Here is a 23148-nt window from a genome sequence, read left to right on the forward strand (position 1 = left end):
TTATTTTATTTCGTGTGAACAAATTTTTTTTTAATTTTGACTTTTGATAAATTTTATATTAATATTCTTTTCATTTAAGAATCGTTCATTTAACATTTCTTTAAATAATGTTTGAAAATCTAGAAATTTATTATTGTGATTTGGCAACAAAAGAGAACCTCGTGGACAGTTGTGTGTCCCGGTATCCCGAAGTAACCAGTTTGTTTTTCCCGCTGAAGTCAATGTAGGAATATCCGATTTTATGGTGTAATTTGAAGTAGAATAACCATCAGGCTCTTTTATTCGATAAAATTAAAATAATTTTCATATATCAAATAAAGTAAGTAAAGAGACAATTAATATCATCTTTTCATTTATAGTTATTAAGAACTTGCATGACCATAGATCATATGTTTAGATGGTAACCTACAATTTCTTTTTCCTTTGCTGTCTTATAAAAAAGTATTGGAGAAGAGCGATTATAATCTAATTTATGCTATATATTAATAACTTTTTAATTTTGATGTCAAGTTTTTTATATGATCTGACTAGTGATTTAAAGTGAGCTAACAATCGCATGTTTATATTTGTAACTAATAAATTTGATTTTTGTGTATGATTTTTTTGCTTATGTATTCGCTCATACTAAACTTTCTTAACTTAGTATTTGTATACATTTGAAATTTTACTGGTTATTTTTCTTAAAATATCTTTATAAATTTTAATTGCCATTAAAACATGTTATAATTGCTATTAACTTTTAAAGACATTCATGATTTCTACCAGTTTTATCTTGAAAATAACAAATGATACAACTGTAACACGTTCTTTGTTGAATAATTTATTGCCAATTTTTTAAACATTTTAAAGGATATGCTCTAACAAAATATACCCGAACTTGGGTTCACAAACTTCATTTTCTAGAGTCATCTGAAATTATTTTCCTTGCAGGTATTAATATGAAATGGATTATTTTATTCTTGAACAATATGTAACTGTATGGTTGAACTTATTAAGAACTTTGAAAAATTCTTAATTAAGAATTGGTTGCTATGTTGAGTAGGTCAAATGTGGATGAAAAATATAATTGTTCCTTTATGGAGATGAATTATTTACATAAATTGAGAGTGATGTAATAGTGAAACTTAATTATAGTAAGTAGACCTTTCAGCCTCATTCTCTTGGACCCAGTAGGTCTAAGACAATGGGGAACACCAGGAACAATAAAAATTGTTTTGTTTTTTTTTTTTAAATTTAAAAAGTGTTTTTTTTTTATTATTATTATTATTATTTGTGTGTGTGTGTGTGTGTAAAAGTCTTTGGTAAAACTAAAAAACACAGGATAGAATTTCTACTAGTTTCTGCCGAATTGTACCAAAGAATATATTGAAATTATCATATTTGGCAATCTAGCACCTGTTAAAAAATTTGTAAAAAGCTTGGCGATTATACCATATTCATCATACATTTTAGTCATATGTTTTTAAAACCAAACATAATTTAGTAATTTAAGTATTAATATTTAGATATTATTGCTTTATAGAGAGAATAACATTATATAAAACATTGTTTTTAATCCTATTTTGTATATCTTTACAACTTATTTCTAAATATACATTGATGCTTCCAAAAAAAGAGATTGAATAAATATTTTATATGACAGTCATAATTTTTGTAAGGAAGTTACTCAAATCTACTTTGGCCTTTAGGAAAAATTTAAAATCATTATTTCATGTGATTTATATGTTATTTTTTGCAGCTTACATTTTTGCAACTGGAAACATAATGCAGTTTTTGAAATGTTTTATATATATCACTATGCTTAAAATAATTAGCATAACATGTTTTTAATAAATTGTGTAAAATTGTAAGCTTTTTCTTCTGCTTAAATTTGTATGGTTCAGTCTACAAAACTGTATGTAAATTTGAGATATTGACATTGCTTGGAGTTTAAGCATTAAAATTAATAGCTTTTTTTTCCAAGTAAGCATAAAATTCCTATTAGTTGAAATGCCTTCAGATACAATTTTAAAATTAATACTTCTAAATTTGTTGGTAAAACTAGATGGATTATTAAATTACATCAATCATATTTCTTATAATTTTTTGAATGACCTTTTTAAAGATAATAGATTTGATAATACATTAAAGTCAATCTGTGGACCAACAAATATGTTTTATTTTTTGTGGGAACTGAGAAATTGTTTTAATCATATTTCTTATAATTTTTTGAATGACCTTTTTAAAGATAATAGATTTGATAATACATTAAAGTCAATCTGTGGACCAACAAATATGTTTTATTTTTTTGTGGGAACTGAGAAATTGTTTTATTTTCCAAAAAATAAGATATATTTAAAATTGTGTGCTATGGCTTATTTTTTATAATTGTAAAGGGAAGTATTTTACAAGATTCAAATGAGGAGTTGAACAAATTTCTGTCAACATCTTGTAGTTCCTGTAAAAATATCAATCTGACATCTTTAAAGCAAAAAAAGAATTCTTGTTCATTGTCATAATGTTTGTTTTTAATATAAATAAAAGAAAAAGAATTGAGCATGCCATAATATTTGTATGATAACATAGTAAAATATTTGAGTTTCGAAACTGAAAAGATGTTTCTTAACAACTCGAATTCTTAATCCTAGATGCATTAAAAAAATGTATTAAAAATAATTACATGAATAGCTCAATAATAAAAATTTAGTTATTAGCAGTAGTAGATTTAGGGATTTTGCAACCTTAAGTTTTGCACATTATATCATGTAAAACAGAATTAATCTTGAAATATCACAGAAAAAAATGTCAAATATCAAAATTTATATAAAACTAACCATAAATAAAAGCATTTAATATTTTTAATTTTATTACACTAAATGATAAAATAATGAATTTTAAGTAACTATAAAATTAAAACTTGTTATTTTATGGGATCTCTCTAGTGGAAAACAATGCAACCGCTTAATGAATAATTAAGATTGCACTTTATTAAAAAGTAATTATTTATACCTTAATGATTTTGGTAATTCAGTATGTGCACACACTTTATTTCTAATACTTATTATAATTAAAAAAATTCTATATTTATTATTTTGGTAAATAAACTAATGTCATTTTTTAATCAGTTTGTTAGTGGTGCTTTTCAAACTTGCAATTCTTAGCAGCTGTTTAATCAAAAAGTTGCCATTGATTATTATACTGAAAAATCAATTTTAAAAATGATTTATCTGGCAAATATATGTAGTAATAATTTCAATTTATATGCTCTAAAAATTTCTTAATCAAATTAAGTTAAACTTCATTGTAACTCTGAATTGCTCTGGATTTCATTTTCTCATTGTCACATTAACATATGCCGTATCTATAAATTCCCTTGTTAAATTGTATAATTTCAAAATGTTTTCTCATAATCACTTTCTACCTTCCTCTTCCACTATAACTTCTGCTAGTCATGATGCGTATAAAAAAAAAGCTTACTATGGATAAAAATTGAAATCTTTCTCTGTTGAAAATAGAATGTTATTAATAAAGCTCACTTTCTAAATTTAGAAACAATTTTCTTTAATTCAGAAACACTCACTGTTATCTTTGTTACATTGATTTATATTTCATTTTATACAATTAAATAAGTAATATAGTGAGTGTGTTGCGATTCTCTACTGAACAGCCTGGTTTTTAAATACAATATTTTTAATCTGCACAAACACAGCTACACTACAAAATTTACAAAAAAAAAAAAAATAAATAAAGACAAGTAAGTTAAAGTAAACAGTATGGTGGAGGAATTTCACCATTTCCAACCGAAAGCATTCGGTGTTAGCGCAAGGGTTGCACATAGGGGGAAAAAAAAAAAAAAAAAACGACAGGATGCAGGTCTCCCGTTCAACTGCTTGTCTGTAAACGCCACGAGGGGGCTCTCTCTGCTCAAGGGGGAAAAGAGGTGCTACAGTAATAATTTCTCAACTTGAATATATGCACATTTAAATATTTTATAATTTTTTGATATGTAATTCTAATATCATTTCTTTTCCTTTTTTTAAAGAGATTTGTTGTGAATCATCATGGCTGAATTAGTACATCTCCGTTTGGAGCATACTCTCCCTGAATTGGAAGAGATGGAACGAATTGGGCTTTTCACTAAAAATGAAATCAAGTATAAATAAATTTAATTTTCCCATTTTATGTTTGCATGTTTTCTCATAAATAATATGCAATCAGAAAATAGAAAAAAATTGTTGCATTTTTACCGTACTGTTTTATAAGTTGAATCATAGATTGAAAAGGATTATAAAAATGAATTCTCTTTTGGTTAATTTATAACATATGTTTTACCTATACTGTATATTTTTTTATGGTTTCATTAGTAAAAGACATTATATATATATATATATATATATATATATATATATATATATATATATATATATATATATATACATAGCAAGGTTAGCGATTTTATAAGGATGATTTTAAATTAAATTCGGTTTTCTCATATTGTTACTTTTAATTTTATGCTAATACTAAATACTAAAATTTCAAAGTAAACAGTAGACAAAAGAAGATTTGCATGTAGTATTTTGACTTTAAAATTGACTTCTTTTTTTAAAAAAAATTTAAGTACAACAACCAAAGATTTTTTATATATATATCGAATGAGAACATTTCAAACTTAGCAGTTATTTCTCATGTCCTACTAGTTTATGTTAATTTCAACTGACTTGATGATTTTAATCATAATGTCAAAGATTCAAAATATTGATTACTAATTATTTTGCCATGTTTTGGAAACTTCATAAAAAAAATGTAAAATAAATAATCTTTGATTTTGTCCTCCTTTGACTTCCCGTACTAGTTTCAGATGTTAGAATTATTTTATTTGTGTATATCTTTTGATATGAATGATTATTTAAGAAATAATAAAATTTTCGTAAAGTTGGAAATATTTTCCTTAAAATGTTCTTTTTTTTATAATTAATCAATTTAATATCATAGTCCTTCCTCTCTAGTTTTGACATTCTTTCTTGTGGCTTTTATTAAATTTTTTATTTGTATTATCTTTAAATTTATTTACTTTAGGTCTATAATTAAGAAACGAAACAATCTTGAATACAAACTTCGCCGAATGCAGAAGAGGAAAGAAGACTTTCTTAAATATATTGAGGTAAAAGTTTAAAGATAAATATTAGATAATTGTGATAATATTAGAAATAATCTTGAAGTGTTTGTTTTGAAGATAAAAGTTTTGTTTATAATTTCAGCTGTGAAATTTACATAGATTGCATATTAAGTGCTTAAAAATATTCTTGTATGATGTAGATATTCAAGAACTAAATTGTTTTAGAAAATTAATCATTTTGCATTAATTTTTGAAAAGATTTGTTTCTTTTGGAAAGATAGCTTTGTTTTAAAATTAAAATCCTAATTTGAAGAATAAACTATTCAAGAATACAAGCTTTATAAAAAAAAAAAAAAAAAAAAAAAAAAAAATCTTGCTTTGAATAATTTTAACATAGATGAATAATGGAATATATTGTTTCATAAATGAAAACTGAATGTACATTGCATGACTCAGTTTAAACATTACATAGATTTCTATTGGAATTTGTGTACAATCAAGATACAATAATTTATTTATCATTTGCAATAATAGTCTTTTCACTTTATGAAGTAAAAACTAATTATTTTTCATTGCAATGTATTGAACTTATAAATTTAAAAATATTCTTTTTCAAATATATGAAACAAATATAAGATCTGAAGTGTGTGCATAGTCAAAATTATAGGAGCAAACTTTTTACACCCATTTAAAAACTGTAGAATATAAGTACTTTTGACTTTTTTTAGTATTATGATAATATAAATTAATTTCAAAACAGGATCTCTTTAATTGGAAATATATATTTAATATGTTTTTGTCTTTATTCTAATACTGTTGTTTCTTTTCTCTGTAGTATGAAATGACATTATTAAATCTAATCGAGAAGAGGAGGGAGGTATGAATTATTTTTCACTCATTTTATTGTATACTCTAAAATACTGATTCTTATTATGTTTTTCTCTTTAATGCTTGTAGCTGCTCTTTAATCAATAATGAATAAAAGATTAATTAAAAGAAACTAAAAAGTGTTCCACTGTACTGTTATTTTTTAAACATAAATCCATTAAAAATTTGTAGATTTTTATTTATGTATTTGTTTGTTAATGCCACAAATTTAAATTTTTCAGATTTTTTGCATTTAAAAGGAATATTTATTTATTTCTGATTGTATTCTAGTATGATGTATTTATTGTCTAATGTAGTATTGTATTGAATTCTTATTGTATTTAATTTTTTAGAGACTGTTATGTGAAGCCAAAAAAGCCGAAATAGATTCTTCTATTGCCAAAAGAATCAATAGGTTATTTAAGGTAATGAAAGTATGATTTAAATTTTTACTTTTAAATAGGGCTTGAAATCAAATTAAGTTGAGCTTTATGCTGTAATCAAACTGTTCATTTTCTTAAAATTATAAAGGCTCTTTTTGCTACAGATTACTCAATGCATTAAAGGTTTATCTTGAATTTTGAGTATTTCATTTTCTTTGTCGTGATTATTTTGTTTTTTAATTGACATTTTTGCTTTATTTTTAGGCTGTCATATCCCGATATCCAGAAGATGAAAAATTATGGCTTGACCAAATTAAATTTTGTAAAAGAATGGTATGATTTGTTTTCATTTTTTTCCAGTGCTCATAGTTATTTAAATATTATATTAAAAAATATGTATATGTCTAAAGAGAGAATGTAAATCTTCAAAGTTAATGTAGTATTCATGATCATTATATTATAGTAAATAGCTGTTTTGAACCAATTAATGATAATTTTTTCCAAATTTTATCTTTATAATATACGATATTATTATGTACTATATATGCATGCTTATTTCAATAGAGTATTCATTTCATAACTTTTTTATTTTCTTCTATACATTAATTTTTTATAAAATTTTGAAATTAGATTGGTTTTTCCTATGAAAAATGTTTATTTAATGGTAAAAAGTGTTCCAATTTAATTGCTATTGTGTGTGCAGTATCTTAATACTTACCTACTGCTACGAGGAAACTCGTAATAACTCTAAAAGTAAGTGTCAGTCAGCATGGAAACGAGATATTCTATTGTATTTTGGGAGTGAAGGAAAGAGCTGTATTACATTCAGCGCAAATAGAATCATTTAGAAGTCTCATTTTGCTTTGTACTTTGGTCAATGCCTGACACTCATATTTTGTGATTTTCTGATAAATTCTATTTCTTGTTTTTTCCATCAATCTTTGATCCAAGCTGTGTAAGAGAATCTACCATTTGTGTTGATTATATTGTAGATTTGTCTTATAAAATGATTTCATTTAAAAGTGGGAAGAATTTGCACTCTCAAACACTCACTATAGTTTTGAACAGAAAAAAAAAAAGTACAAGCTCATTAAACATATAGAAAATAGTTATTGGATAAAAGATGGACTCATGAAAGAAATTGTGGACGAATTAATCATCAATATATCGCATAGCGATTCAGATTCTTGCTCAGGCAAAAATATTTCAAGTGATGTGGATATTGATGTAGTGTAGGGAATAACTATTCATACTCTCAAACAGCTACAGAATTTCTGTAGTTGTTAAGAAAATTATGGAGTTACGGAAATATAGTGAAAAGCTACGGAAAACTACAAAAACTGCAGAAAATATCCTCTTCCCAAATCCTCGCTCACAGCAATGCTGATAGTTAGTGGAAAAAATTTAGCATCATTAAAAAAAGAGGGAGAAAAGAAGCAGAATCTTGTTTCTATATGAATGCAAAAACATTGGAGTCATTCCTAATTACAAAATGCATATGGGAGTCTGCTATGATGTTAAACTGAGCAATAGTGACTTTAAAAAAATACAAATGCTTGCTATTTAATTTTATAAAAAAAATTATAAATATATGACAAACAATGTTAATTTATTAAAAATTTTTAGAAATGTCTATTTTTCAATAATTTGAAGATATTCGTTATATATAATATGTCTGTAAGAATGTCTGAATAACCAAATTTGGAGAATATGAGTTTTAAGATTCTAATAAATATTTCAGAAGTTCTTAAAAGAATGTGAAGCAAATAAATATCTGTAACATATTTGACCCTTTATGGATTTATCTATATATTTTAATTTTTTGCTCAATTTCGTGTTTTTAGATTAAACAATAACAAATTTATTATTGATTAAACAGTAATACTTTCTGATCTTTTCCCTGGTATAAGTTTATTATTGAAAACTATAATTGTCATCTAATTCAAAACTTAGAAATTTTAATGTAAAATGAAGAAACAAACAAAAACAATTCTAGTCTCAAAACATAAGCTATTCTCTCTTAAAATCGCATGAATGTTCGAGAAAATATCAAACTATATTGTTATTACCCAATGGTTTTTATTTAATTGATGGTAGCCTCACGTCTTAAAAAAAATCAATTCAAAAGCAATAGAAGAAATGTCATTGAAGACTTTCTTATGCACGACATTATTTTCAAGCTTAAATAACAGAGGATTTTTAAGTTTATCTACAATTGAATAAGAAAATTTTATTTAACTGTCATATAAAAACCAGCGAAATGAATTTCTCGCCTAATGAAACGTGTTTAGTTAGCCAAATGTTGTGGTGTGTTTTAATGCCCACTTCCCTCCTTTCTTCGACTTGTCTACTTATGACAACCATGTTCAGGGTTTTCCTCATGGCGATAGGTCAGTATTTCCATTTTATGATGTGTGTTCTGTTTGTTTGTGCCATATTTTATGTTTTAATATTTGAAAAAAAATGTCAAAAGTTTGCTGAATATCAATACAATTCTTAAGAATTTTGAAACCCATTAAAATAACCAAATGATCATTATACTGCAGACTCTTAGTAATCCATCAGTGCAGCAGCTAGACCCCTCTTATAATCTATTGCATTCAGGAGTGCAAGTAGAGAGTGTTAAAGGAAAATCTACATGCAGATTTTAATAAATTTGGGGTATTAACAATATCATTTAAATTATATAATGTAATGTTTATTATATACTATTCGCCTTGGTGACTACCTGATTCATGGGAAATACTATTATATTTAAATCGTTTATATATTGCTTCATGTCTGTAATTCGTCCTTGATATTTTGCCTTGGTTATGTTCTGCTTATTTAGAAAGTTATTGTGAAAAATGCTAAAATTCATCTTAATTTTTAGTTAATTAAAATTCAAAAAATAACTCTAAGATGCACATTCCTGTCCTCTTAGATATATCTGTGCCAAATTTGGTAACTGTGTGTCAAACAGTCTGACTTGCAGAGTGCCAACACATGCATACACATTCATCTTTATTATTGTTAGAGATAGCATAATTTTCTGTATAATTTGTTGTTGTAATATTGTGTACACTATGCATAGATTTTGTTTTTAGAGTCCATTTTAAGGAGCATCCATTAATCTAATGCTTTTCTTAATTTGGCAATCTTTTAGTGTAATGTCTGCTAAATTATTGAAAATCTGCTGTATATTTCCCATAAAAATTTGTTTGTTTCTTCTTTCAGAAATGGTTTGACACTATAAGTGCTTTACATACTAGATTGTTACAAGTTCATTCTAAAAATCCATGTAAGTATGTTATGCATCATAGTATTACCTGAATTATGATTAATTTAAAAGCATATTTTGTTTGAAAAAAGAATTTTGATGAGTGTTTGAATGACATTTAATATTTTTAACCAATATACATGTTATATTTTGTAATAAATATTTTTTTTAAATTATATGACTCCATTTATTGGATCTGAGAATTTGTTTAATTCTCATTTAGTAGGAATTTTGATTTGTTGCATTTAGTTGACAGCTACATGCTAATTTTAAATTTTGTTAATTCTTGCTTGCTAAAAGTTAACTGTATATACTTTTCAAAAAAAAAAATATTTATCATTCCCTTCTTCCATATAATGATTTTATAAAAGGAAATGAAACATAAACTATGTATTTTTGTGACAATATCAATGTTTTTGTTGATTTAAAAAGTACAAAATCTTTTTACTTTTCAAATGTTATGTTCCCTTTAATATTCACTTTTCCTTTAAAAGTGGTGTTATATGTTTATTTACTGCTTATAAGTAACAGATGAGATAATGGAATAGTAATGGTTAGAATGATAGTAATTATAAAGCAATTCATTTGAAGTAAGAAGAATTGGTCATTATCAATCTTAAATACCTTCTCTTACACATCTGAATACAAATCTATGCCATTTGTTAATGAAACATGTTTGATATAATGGGCAGTAAATATATGTGCATTTTGTTTTAATATCAAAATGCATCTGCTGTGTATGTATATAATAAAATATTTTCTGATTTAGGTAAATAATTTCAAACTATTTTTCTTTAATCTACTTAAAAATGTAATTTTTTAAATAATTTATATCTATTATCTAAATCTAATTTTGGTTTATATGTATTTGTGCAAATTTATTGAACGTCAAAGGACAAATAATGCAATTGAAAAGTATATAGAAATATATTTTAATTGTTTTCTCTAAAAATTATTTTTTTGTACTCAGCTCTTTGGATAATGGCTGCTAAGTGGGAGATGGAAGAAAATAGATCTCCAGAAAATGCACGTACGATTTTACAGAGAGGTGTCTTGATCAATCCTATGTCTGGAATTTTATGGAGAGAGGTACTGGAAATTTGTATTTTCTCTTATGATTTTATTTTTATTCATTTTACAATAAAGACATTTCCACTTACAATTGTTCTATGATTTGTCAAACTTAACTCTACCATATAGTCAATATAATTTCATTTATTATTATCGTTGTTTAAAATACATGTTTGTCTCTGGTTTTAAAAAAGAAATTAAAGCTTTGTTTTGTCATTTAAATAAATGAAAAACAATATGTATATAATCTTCTCTTACTTTTATGGATTAATTTGAAAATACATTTTCAGTTTACTCCATTAGTACTTAGTGTTATTAAAATTTCATAATAATCCTTTAAAAAAGCTGATATTTTTAAAAATAATATTTAGAAATAAATTCTTATTATGTTATCAAAGAAATTACTACTGCTATATTCAATATTTTTACCAAAAATGTTTATATTGTGCACTTTTTACCGTTGCAAATTTTTCTACTAGATCTTCTTTTTAAGTTAGTCATTATTATTAATTTATTAATCCATTACATTTTTTCCTTTCAGTATTTTCGGATGGAGTTAATGTATACAGATTTGGTAAGTTTTTTAACCTGTGGTTATTTAATTATGATTTTCAAGAATCAAAAAGGCAATGAAATATCAATCCATTTTCATTTCAATATATATTCCTTTTTTAATAAAACTCATAGTGCAATAAAACCTAGGAAACTGTAATTTTTTATAATTTTTTGTTTCAAAATTGTATGCAGTCCTGCTCCATGATTATTTTTTAATTATGATTTATTGATAATAATTTACAGTAATTTTTTGTAATTATGAATTTAGATCTACTTAGCATTTGTTAGTGTGTGTGCGTGAGAGAGAATATTCAAAATCTTATTATATACTCTTCAACAGTTAAAGTGTGAAATGTCAATCTATCTTCTTATATTTAGTTTCCTACCTAAGTTTAATTGATTTTAATGACTTTATTATGTATGGAATTTCTAATGAATTATTAAATAAACTTTGCTTCTTCATGGCCTTTGATAAAACTCATGAAAAAAATTGTTCAATTGTCTATCATAGTTAAATTTATTGTATATTTCAGTCAGTTTCAGCCTTTGTTTTATGTAATTGTTAAATGTTTTGTGGAATAACAGCGCAATTATACTATGATTCTACAAGCTGTCTTTATAATCAATGTCGTTTCAATTATTATTATAATAGTTTGTTTTAAAAGCATTTGGTTTTCATTTTCAAAGAAAATTCAGAAGCTTTTTTTCTGTAAACTAGAAGTGTGGGAAACAATTTATATAATCTTTTATTATTTTTTTAAAGAATAATTTCAAAATATTTCTTTGTCTCTAATCTGTTGTATTAATATTAAAATCCTGTACTTTCTTAATATAATTCTTATAAAAAGTTCATAATTATAGCAAGATTTTAAAATGAAACAAAACAGATTTTAATAATAATCACAAAAGTATAATTTTTGCAATAGTGATTTTTATATTGATTTTAGTTCATCTTTTTATTCTTTAATTATGATAATTTTCCTATTATAAAGTGAGTTTTCCGAGAGAATGAGTTATAATCCTTATTCGTTTTCCTTTTCTTTTTTATAGATCCAAAAACGCAGAGCAATATTGGAGCCACATAGTTTAAAGGTATTTTTTTACCCCTTGTTCTGTCAAAACCATCCATTTTTCTCAAATTATAGTTTTTAAAAGATTTTTTTTTAAAAATTCTATGTAAACTATCTTAGTTTTGGATGGAACTTAAATTCTAAATAGAAATTAAGTTAATCGAATTAATGTCTACTTAATTTTCTTAGAGTGTGATATCTGTAGAAGATGATGCTGTTTTAAGTGGCCAAGTTGCCAATGTAGTCTATGACAAGTCTGTTGAAGTGTTTGATGGTAATTTTTACTTTATTTCTTGTCTTTTTAATACATATCTCAAATGGATTTTTGTAGTATAATTATACTTTTAATTTTTTAACTGTTATTTTATCTGTTTTTGTAAAAATCTGAGAGAAAAATGTTACCATTCTTTCATCATGATCTTTACTTTCTTCTTTTTTGTTGAATTTGAGCGATGTCTTGCTAGATCTGACTGTGTTTAGTGATGTTATTCTTTTTGGTGTCTGTGCATGATGTTGATATGTTGTTGCATTACTGTAATTTGATATTTAGCCCTGGTTTCTGAATTCTAGTATATCATAATTCCAATCTTAAAATATTATTAAAATTTGTATGTGTTTTTGAGAATTATTCCTTTATATTGTTTAGATGTTGAATATGCATTGTCATTTATACAAGTCTGCTTAGATTTTGACTTTGGAATCAGACATATTGAGCATATTTTGAAAGAGTAAGTATGATAAAATATTTTTATATATATATATATATAATCCATAATATTTACAGCTATATTAAATAGTGATTTTTCTGTCTGATCCTATTTTTCCTGATTTCATGTATGGATGTTCAATTTGATGAATTTGTTAATGGACGTGTAAGTTCATATAACACGTCTAAACTATACTGCATTAGTTTAATTTTGAAACCATTTCTCATCTTGCCTGAGATGAAATTGCTTATCATTATAGTAAAAAATTCATTTAGATATTGTTGTAGAATTAATCTCTGAAGTGTTTAAAATAACTTAATACTCATAATTTTTTTTAATCTGTTAAAAAAATAAAATTACTCTTCACTTTATTACTGTACTCCTAGTTCTGCCTTATATTACATTTCTTTTTTGGTGTTTCATATTTTGTATTTAAAGGTATTTGATAGGTTTTTGATTTATTTGTCTAGAATCTTTTGAAGTATTTTTTCTAAATAAATAAAAGTACATGTTTTCTGTCACTATTATTTAGATTTAGTCATTACTAAATCTAAATAGTATTTAATTAATTATTAGGCAAATTAAATAAATAATAATTTTAATTAGATTATGTCAGTACTATCTGTTTATAATTTAGATTAAGGTATTCCATCATTTTGAATTTAATTTTTTTTTCAGATGTTTTATTTTCACAAACAATTAGTTAATTGAATATTTGTAATGCATTTATTCACTGCTATTTTTCTAACTCAAATTAATAACTATTTTGGCAGGTTAGAAATATAAATTTTTCACAATGTACAAAAATTGTGATTTACGTATGCAATGAATATTATATTGTTCTTCTAAATTTTATTGCAGAAGTTTAACCATTATAAATTTTTTCAGATATTTCTTTGAAAATGATGAAATGATTTCTTTGATGTCAAATATCAATTCTACATATAGGCTTAATTTTTAAAGTAAATAACGATTCTTAATATCTGGAACTGGAGTTTGTTCATTGCTTTCAAATAATTAAGATCATATTCTAGATTATTTAATTGGGTTGATAACATATTATCTTACCTTCTTCATACTATTCACCTATAATTCCAGATCGGTTTATTACTTACACAATGCTCGATGAAAATCTCTGAACTTATAACATTTGTGTAGACACAGAAATCTTTTATTCATGAGAATTTTTTTTTTTTTTTTTTTAATTCAGTGTTGAAGAAAGATTTCCTGACAAAGAAGAGACATTAGATGCCCTGGCTAAAAAACCATTGTTGTACATAGAAGAACAAATCAAAAAAGGCAAAGAAGCAGGAATGAAAAAAAGTGAGTACCCTTAAAAAAAATTTTCTTTTCATATATAAGGAAAAAAGCTTATATATTTCATAAGTGCAATGTGTAATCTAAATAAAATTATTTTTAAATATTTATACAGTATGGAGCTCTATAAGTGCATAATATATTAGAAAGATTGGAATATTAATTTCTGAAAATAAGATTGATATAACTGTATGTATTGATTATTTCTAAAATTAGTTTTAAATCTGAACAGAAGTATGATAAGTTTTCCTTAATAGATATTTCACTTTTGTTGCTTCAGAAAATCAAAATATTTTTCAAATTACTAATACTTTTCATTTTCATTCTCTTTAGAAGCAGTATTAGACAGAATTAATGAAAAAATTCATAAGAATTATGAAGAAGCTGTTAAAAAATTGCCTACAGGTGAAATAGTCTTTTATTACTTTGGAACTTATATTGTTTGATATTTTTCATCGTGCCAAAAAAGGATTATTGATTTTATTGGAAATATTTTTTTATTTGTTTCCATTTATAGAAAAAATGTGGAGCTTTTATATTGATTATGTGCTAGATTTATTAAATTCTGCAAAAGCGAGTAGAAAGCATGAAGTAAGAATATTTTTTTATCTTATTTTAAATAATTAAATGCTGCAATTAAATAATTATATTCATTTAATTCTACACTTTTTTTATTATCGTTATTGAATGAACTTTGGTGATTCAATTTTAATCTGAAAAAAAAAAAGACAAAGTAAGGTAATTGAACTTGTATTAAGATAATTCAGAAGGAATCCAATGAATTTTTTATTTTAAAGAAATAGCACAAGTCTCATCTCTTTCTTACAAATATCAAAAATTCTAAATAAATAATTTTTTAAAAAAAACCTTGGGTGTGAAATTTCTCTACACTAAAAATTTTAGGTGCAATGGTACATTGGATCATGATTTATTTAGGCCAAAATTTTTATTTATGCTTAGTTACTAATTGTTTCTGAGCATATTGAAAAAAAGTTGAAAAATACTATTTAAGATATGCTATGTCAGTTAAAAATAATATATTTTATGGCTTTTTCATTTGTTATCTTCTTTAATTTTAAAAACTTTTTGTATGCATTGTAATTAATTTTTGTAATGATTAACTAAACTTTCGTAATTTTAATAAAATTATGTTAATAAGTTGGTTTTTTTTTTTTTTTTTTGCCAGTTTTGTTCTCAATTATCATTTGTATCTGTTATGAATAAAATAATTAGTAAAATATGTGCTTATTTTAGCAGAGTGCAGTCATTTAATAAATTTGAATACTAATAATTGTTTTCCACAATTTAGTTACAAGATACAGCTCTCAAAGTAATCCAGGCAGCATTAGAAGTCAATTGCCTTAGTGAGAAATATTATTCAGAAATGGTAAATGAGAATTTTTTGTGATGTATTTTAATTTTACTTATTATGAAACTAATAGAAAGTACAAATTTTTATTCTTATGAAATATTTCAAAGTATATTATAAAAATAACTAACTTCAATATATTTTTGTGTACATAAAATTGACTTTGATTTCACTAATGGAGTACTTTAATGCACATCTATTCTGACTTAACTAAATGGGTGATTAAATCTTGAGGTAACTCAAAATCAAAAAAAGAAAACAAAGAGACAGCTTGACTTCCATCTTTGGTCATGATGTGCTTTTAACCATAATTCAATTTCATTGGTATCTGCTCTTTATCTTTGTCTGAGAGAGTCCTTCTCATAAAATTAGGCAATATTGTCATTACTTAAACAAAAACAAAAAATAAATAACTTTAACTGTGCACGCTAGTCACATATTATGTTTAAAATTATATAAATAGTATGTGGTAATAATTTTCTGTAAGATTACCTGCCAGTTTTTATTTGGCAGCATTGGTTGTTGTTTTCTCCAGAATTCTTAATCAGATATCGAACTAATTGAATACTGCTAGCTCTAAACATCACTGCCTTACAGAGTGGCATTAAAAACTTGAAATGTTATGTTTTATTTCTGTATATTAAAATTTTGGTATAAACCTAATAACAACATGAAAAGTTATGCAATCTTTTATTTTCAGGTGGATTTACTTTTTGAAAGAGGTAAGGCAAATGAAGCCTTTTCCACTTCCGTATCTTCTGCTCGAAAATTTAATAAGGTTGATTTGTGGTACAAATGTCTGACATACCATATTCAGTGTCTAAGGAATCATGAAGAAATCTTTGATTTGCTTATGGAAGCTGTCAGTGCTGTCGATGAAATGGTATGTAAATAATTTTTCTGAAATTTATTATATATATATATATAAACATTGAAAACACATGATTAATTCTTTAAAGATACAATAATAATCCTAGTTTTGCATCCAAATCCTATTGAAGCAACACTTATTTGGTTTTAGTCAAAGAAAATTGCATTCCTCCTTTGAAAATTTTACACTTATAGTTAACTGTTTTGTCCACTTCAAGAACTCATTATTTACTTGGAATAGAAGCATAGAGATGTAATGTCTTTTCATTACCTCATTCTTATTGTCATGACTTATGTAAAAGCATGTGGTGATCTACCCACAACCAAAGTCGTCAGACTCAGTTGACGCAGCAATCAAAGTCGCTAGACTCACTTGTCGCAGCAGCATCGGCAACCACACACACTCGCTACTCAACTGGGTACGGGCCCATTTAGACAACAACTCAATACATCTCCACTCAACAGTCATATTGTTCGTCTCACCTCTGGCTCACTGGAGGGAGAGTACTGTGGTGAATAGCATATAATCCAGTTAACAACTACGCTACACGAGCGTACGCTTTTGTATCATGGTTTAGTTACTGGACTCAGGGCCGCTGTGTGGGTATTAGGCGCCCTTGTTCAAATGGAAATTTGGTGCCCCTTTATGGGGTTCTGTTGCACTGCTGCATCATATGATTTTCTCTCAATATACTATTTGAATGTCGAAAGCCCATTTATGTCCTTTGCTACTAAATAAAGATTCAGATAACGAAACTAATTTAACTAAAATTTTAGAAACATTTTTTTTTTTTTTTTTTTTTTTTTGCGGAAAAATTTATTTCTGGGAGTTGAATGTGAAATTTTTTCTTCTTTCTGCTGATTCAAAATATTTAAGTAAATTAAACCAATATTAATACAAATTACTAAAAAGCATTTGTTATAAGAATTGAAATATTGAAAATATCTCAGGTACATTATAAACTTTTAATGAAAAAAAGCTATAATTATTAGTAATTTTTTTAGAATTTTTTTTTCGATTATTTGGAAATTGTAATTGTATATTAGAAATAGATAAATCAAATTCTGTCCAATTAAGGGTAAGATTTATCTGGGTTTTATAGAGATAAATAAAAAGTTGCTTTTTGAATTATTTTGTTAATTTCAAAAATAAAAGTTTTTTTTAATGAATTGTTTCTTTTTATGAATTTTTACTGCTATGAAAATAATACTAATAATATATTTATATTGTTCATTTACCTCTAAATAATAATCCTATTTTTTTTTAGCAATTATAAACAAAAAACGATTTGAAAACAATTAATCACAGTACTTTGCATCCGAAGCAATTCACAGAATACGCACTTTATGAGCAGCGACTACGCATATGATTAAAAATAAAGATATTCCCTGTTAATTCAAGGGCACACACGCACTGTGGCGCCGTCACTATCACAAAAAATAAAAAAAGCAAACTAAACAACGACGTTGAGCCGCAACAGCTTCACAGCACATAAAGAATAAATATATGCCCAATTCCTGTTGTTACATGTTACACATTCTTAGATTTTTAACACGTTCCGTGTGGTAGCTCGAACTCCACGCGGAAAGAGTTTTTATTGTTCGTATCGGCAATCAAATTTTGTTTTACACAAAAGTAAAATAATATTAAAATATAAAATAAAATCTCATTTTATTGCTTAGAAAATATAAGACATGCAAAATTGCAAGCATATAATTAACAACTTTATTTTAAGTAACATTAAATTAAAAAACTATAAGTACTATAAATTTTGGCGCCCCCCTGGCCCAAGCACCCTTGTGTGGTGAACAATTTTGCCACCCCCACGCGGCAGCGGCCCTGACTGGACGTAAACCACAAGGTCCCAGGTTCTATCCTCGTGCATCACCTATCACTAAAAGCACATAATCCTTCATTCAGAAATTTGATAGATTCAGTGATAAAACTAAACTTACTAATCAGACTCTTCCTACTTACCACTGCAATAAACACAATCTTCCTCTAAGTGTTCCTCTCTTTGACATTGATTATTATGAGAGTTGGTATCACTGTTGTATCCATTAAGAGACTAATGTTTATACTTTGATAATAAAAGTGTACTACCATTGAATAGAATAAATATAATAAATATTGTCCTATAAGTGACTTTGAAGTCATATTTATGATAAGGTTAAATTACCATCTTGTGATCTTAAAAATATTCCTGCTCTTTTAAAATAGATTTAATTCCATATTATATGTAAAGATTTACAATAAAGTTTTATTCTAGATTGATTATAAAATCTTATACTTATTTTTTTAATTAATCTAAAATAAATATAGATAAATTTGTCTCTTATTTAGCCATGTTTTACTTTTGTAAAAGAAATTGGTATATTAGCCACAGTTCATTTGAATTAATTACATTCATAACATTATATTTATATATCTAGGATTCTATCACTCTATGGAAATTGGGAGCAAATTGGTTATCTCTATCTGATCCTGATAAACTATCAGCATTTCTGGAGGTAACTATTATTAATTTTTCAAATATGTTAAAATTTTTCTCTGTTGTGTACACTCTGAAATTCTCATTACATTTTATTTCAGAGTGGAATAAGGAGAAGAAAAGAAATATCCACACCCCTTAAAGAAATGTATTTGGAAGAACTTGCTCTTAGAAAAGATATATCAGAAGTCAGAGAGTTATACAAAAGGTATTTTTATATTTGAAATAATATTTTTGGATCTAAAGAATATGTATTTGCATTCATATTACTTTCTCATCTATGGAAACAGGCAATGGATTTGATAGTAATAAAGTGGAATTTGTTTGACGATTTCTCTTAAATTTGTTGTAAATGTTTTTATTTAACACATTCCTTGTACTAAGATAAATTACTATTTTTAGGTTCTTTAATATATCAAAATCTTATAAACTATCTATTAGCAAAATTCTAAGATTTACATGATTGTGTTAAAGGAAGAAAATAAGAGGAAGAAATTTTTGTGGGTTTTGTTTTATCTACACAGTGAAAATCTAACACTGTCTTCTTTTATAGGTTTTTTTTTTTTTTTTTTTTTTTTTTTTTTTTTTTTTTGTAAAATTAAGTTCATTACAGTTAAAATGTTAACTGTTTGTAGATGTAAATTTTTAAAAATGGATTTTATATGATATTACTTCTTTGCATTTCATAAACAAAAACAAATTTAGTTAGCTGAAAAATATATCTCAATATTTTTAATTAATCTTATAATGTGTTACTTGCTCCCTCCCACACACGTACACTACCCCGAAAACGATATTAGATGTTCTGGCAGAAGTATGGATGTAAATTCAAGTTAAAATTTGTCCTGATGAAAAAGATAGTAATTTTATTTATTAAAACTAATATTTTTAACTATGTTATCAGTTTATATCTAACTTTCATGTTTTCTATTTATTTGTTAAAGAATATATTCATGAAATAAGTAGAGTAGTCATTTGGATTTGTGTTGCTTAATCTTTTTTCTGTTTGCAATCTCATTTACTAAAAAAATTATCATTTAATTGTTATTAAATATTCTATTTTTTATTCTGAAGCAAAATAATTATATTTCTCAAATCTGATGAATATGTAGCTTAAAGTATTTAAAATAGTTATTGGTATTGTGAAGTACATAATTTAGTCGGGGTAAAGATTAAACCAAGAACTAAACTTCATATATGTCTGATTATATCTCCACAATCTATCATTAATAAATGCTATAATACTAATAAAAATTACAGTAAAACTAAAATTATTAATTTCTTAATCACTCTCTATTTGTGCTTTATAGATTTAAGAAATTGGGTCCACTTTCACCTGTGATAGTTCAGAAAATGATAAAAATTGAAAAAGCGCAGGTAAGTGCATGTTACTTATCTCAGTTTATTGTGTACAGTTTCAAAGATAAAATTAGGGATGTTTAGATTATATCTCAAGTTTAAAAAAGTCTTGAATATTCAAATAAAAGAGACAAATTGTTTTTTGTGAACATTTTATTTTCGTAGTGTGTGTGTGCTTGCATTATATGTTTTCAAAATTATTTTGCATATTTATGAAATTTATATATATTGTGAATATTTTTGAGGCTGAGATCAATGTGTTTTGTCAAGATAATAGTTGTAATTTATTTAATTTGTCTTTAATTAGTAATCTAACGTGAAAATGCATTTTGCAGAAGTTATTAAAAGGAGATGTGTCTTTAGAAAAGATATTCAGAAATTTCTTTTTGTTTTGTTGTTAAATAATTATTATAGTTACAAAAAATATTTTTTATTTATTTCATTTCAATTTAAGCACTATTTTTTTAAACCCCAATTTCTTTTTGTGCCCTAACATTGTAATTTTATACACTTAATTTATTAATTTTAAAATAAATATACAGAAGACTGTTTAAAACCTTAATGTTTTTGTTTGAGAATAACTGTCTCCATCTTTGCATTATTTACTGATTGTGCTCAAAGGAAAAATCTTTTTTGCAATTTTTATTCCTGGTCATATGAACAGTATATATAATTATTGAATCAGGATTCATTATTCCAAAAAAAAAATGGATCCTGGAAAATGGGGTACCAATATCTGTTATTTAAAATTATTATCATCAATAATTAAAAATTTAGTTACAAAATTTTATATGAGATTGTTAGTAGTCTCTGATTCATTCAAAATTAGAAGAGACTGCAGTCACAAAACTTGTTTCCACCAAGGACTGTATTAATAAACCGTATAAATATCCTTTGGTCTTTTGAGCTGGAGTCAGATCACAGTTGAAAATTCTGACGTTCATCATATCTACTTTGTGTAGCATTAAAATAGGATAATTATATACCTAAATAAATTAGGGTACTCATTCAAAACTTTTAGATATCTCTTTGTGTTTATATAGTCTCAATTTAAACCAATTCAAGGATACAATTATGCATATTATTTATAATAGATATTAATACTTATATCTAAAGTAGAAAGGTTATTTAATGGCATTAAGTATTCAGATTAGTCTGATGTAATAATGCAAGAAATATGATTTAATTTCTTTATTTTTTCAGCTGGCTGCACCAATTAAAAAACTGAGAAAATATTATGAAGATGGCATTCATGAATTTGGGTCTGAAAATGTTGGTAAGTATTTTTATAAATATCAAGAAAACATTTGTCTATTTTAATTTGATAATTAAAATGCAAATTGATTTACAGATCTCTTTAGTTTATGTTCATTGCTTATTCATTTTTCTAAATGTCATTTGCTCTTTTACTATGAGTAAAATATAATAAGTGTATATATTAAAAGCTTCAATCTTAAACTTCTTTTCCCACTTTTAAATCAGTTTTAACGAGTATATTATGGCTTCACTTTCTTGTAATTGGCCTCTCTGAAGCATAAAATATGTTTTAAAAATAGAAGTGGTGTCAATTCTGTTTAAATCTATTGGTCAAATTTCTATATATATATTTAAAAAAAAAAAAAAAAACTGTATTGCCCATCTTTCATTTGGGCTAGCAAACTGCTCTTGGGTAATTACAATTTTGATATGAGAAAAATGCATTTATAAAAAAATAATTTTAAAAAGACTTCTTTATTAAGCAGCTTTTAGTTTTTTTTAAATCACATATAACTACTTTTGAAACATGTTTTATATAATAAGGGGGAGGGAAACCTTGTGAGAGTATTCTCTATAGTTTCATGTCAAATTTTTATTAAATTTCTTTTACAGTATTATTACTTCCCTTGTCAAATATGGCAATTAAATGTACAACAATGATTATCTTGAAAAACAGCATAAAAACTCTAAGCAATTTAAATAATAAGAAAAACTGAAATTTATTTTTGGTGATGTACTTACATTTCTTAACTTAATATTTAAATGCAGATTATATACAAGGCTATTATTTATTTTTCAATAATTTGCAACAAAGGCTCGCATTATGATACTGAGCAGTAAATCTACAAGCTATTATAAAGTTTTGGTAAATAATTGAAAAGGATTATGTTAGAGAACTTTGTCATTTCTTTTATTATCTACTTTCAATGTTATAAAGTGTTTAAAAATTATTCTAAGTATATATATATATCTTGATGATTATCAAAACGAAATATTTTAAATTTTAGTGTTATACTTTGACTGGCTCATAACTGTATATTTACTTCTTTACAGATATTTGGATAGACTATATGAAACTTGAAATTGAGCATGCTTGTGGTGAGCCTACAAACTATGGTGTTATTTATTGGCGAGGAAAAAAGACTCTGAAACCTGATTATTTAAGAGAATTCCAAGCTCGAGTGATGGATTTAACAACATGTGCCCATGTGCCTTCATGTTATTTGCTGATATCGTAATGTTCATAGGATGTTAATTATTTTATACATCAAGTATCATTATGTATCATATATTTTTTTATATAAAAGATGCTACTTGGTGCAGTATATGCTGTATATAGTTTTGTTTGTATTTTGAATAAATGTTTTCAAAAGTAATTATGGGATCTTGAAACAAATTCATTTTTATTTATTTCAATATTTTTTTACATTTGTATGAAACTTTTAATTATTGTGATCTCCAACTTTTCTGATTTTAA

At 25.3% G+C, this 23148-nt stretch overlaps 1 protein-coding gene across 2 annotated transcripts in view; it reads left to right on the plus strand.

Annotated features, from left to right (window-relative positions):
- LOC129980928 (U3 small nucleolar RNA-associated protein 6 homolog) overlaps positions 1-23050 on the plus strand; it is a 56591-nt gene extending 33541 nt beyond the window's left edge. The window contains exons 1-22 of one of the 2 annotated variants that reach the window (XM_056091423.1): positions 183-319; positions 4022-4132; positions 5056-5140; positions 5931-5972; positions 6316-6387; positions 6610-6678; positions 9562-9625; positions 10575-10693; positions 11217-11249; positions 12281-12322; positions 12490-12574; positions 12947-13028; positions 14218-14330; positions 14658-14729; positions 14842-14915; positions 15634-15711; positions 16394-16576; positions 18997-19074; positions 19157-19263; positions 20366-20432; positions 21618-21690; positions 22725-23050. In XM_056091423.1, coding sequence (XP_055947398.1) covers positions 4041-4132; positions 5056-5140; positions 5931-5972; positions 6316-6387; positions 6610-6678; positions 9562-9625; positions 10575-10693; positions 11217-11249; positions 12281-12322; positions 12490-12574; positions 12947-13028; positions 14218-14330; positions 14658-14729; positions 14842-14915; positions 15634-15711; positions 16394-16576; positions 18997-19074; positions 19157-19263; positions 20366-20432; positions 21618-21690; positions 22725-22909 — 1815 coding nt within the window. In that variant the 5' untranslated portion in view covers positions 183-319; positions 4022-4040 and the 3' untranslated portion in view covers positions 22910-23050. Of the gene's footprint in view, positions 1-182; positions 320-4021; positions 4133-5055; positions 5141-5930; positions 5973-6315; positions 6388-6609; positions 6679-9561; positions 9626-10574; positions 10694-11216; positions 11250-12280; positions 12323-12489; positions 12575-12946; positions 13029-14217; positions 14331-14657; positions 14730-14841; positions 14916-15633; positions 15712-16393; positions 16577-18996; positions 19075-19156; positions 19264-20365; positions 20433-21617; positions 21691-22724 lie in introns of those variants that run through there. The other variant, XM_056091424.1, reaches the window with a different exon arrangement.
- Positions 23051-23148: the final 98 nt, after the last annotated feature.

This window comes from Argiope bruennichi, chromosome 8, assembly GCF_947563725.1.
Source record: "Argiope bruennichi chromosome 8, qqArgBrue1.1, whole genome shotgun sequence".
NCBI lineage: Eukaryota > Metazoa > Arthropoda > Arachnida > Araneae > Araneidae > Argiope > Argiope bruennichi.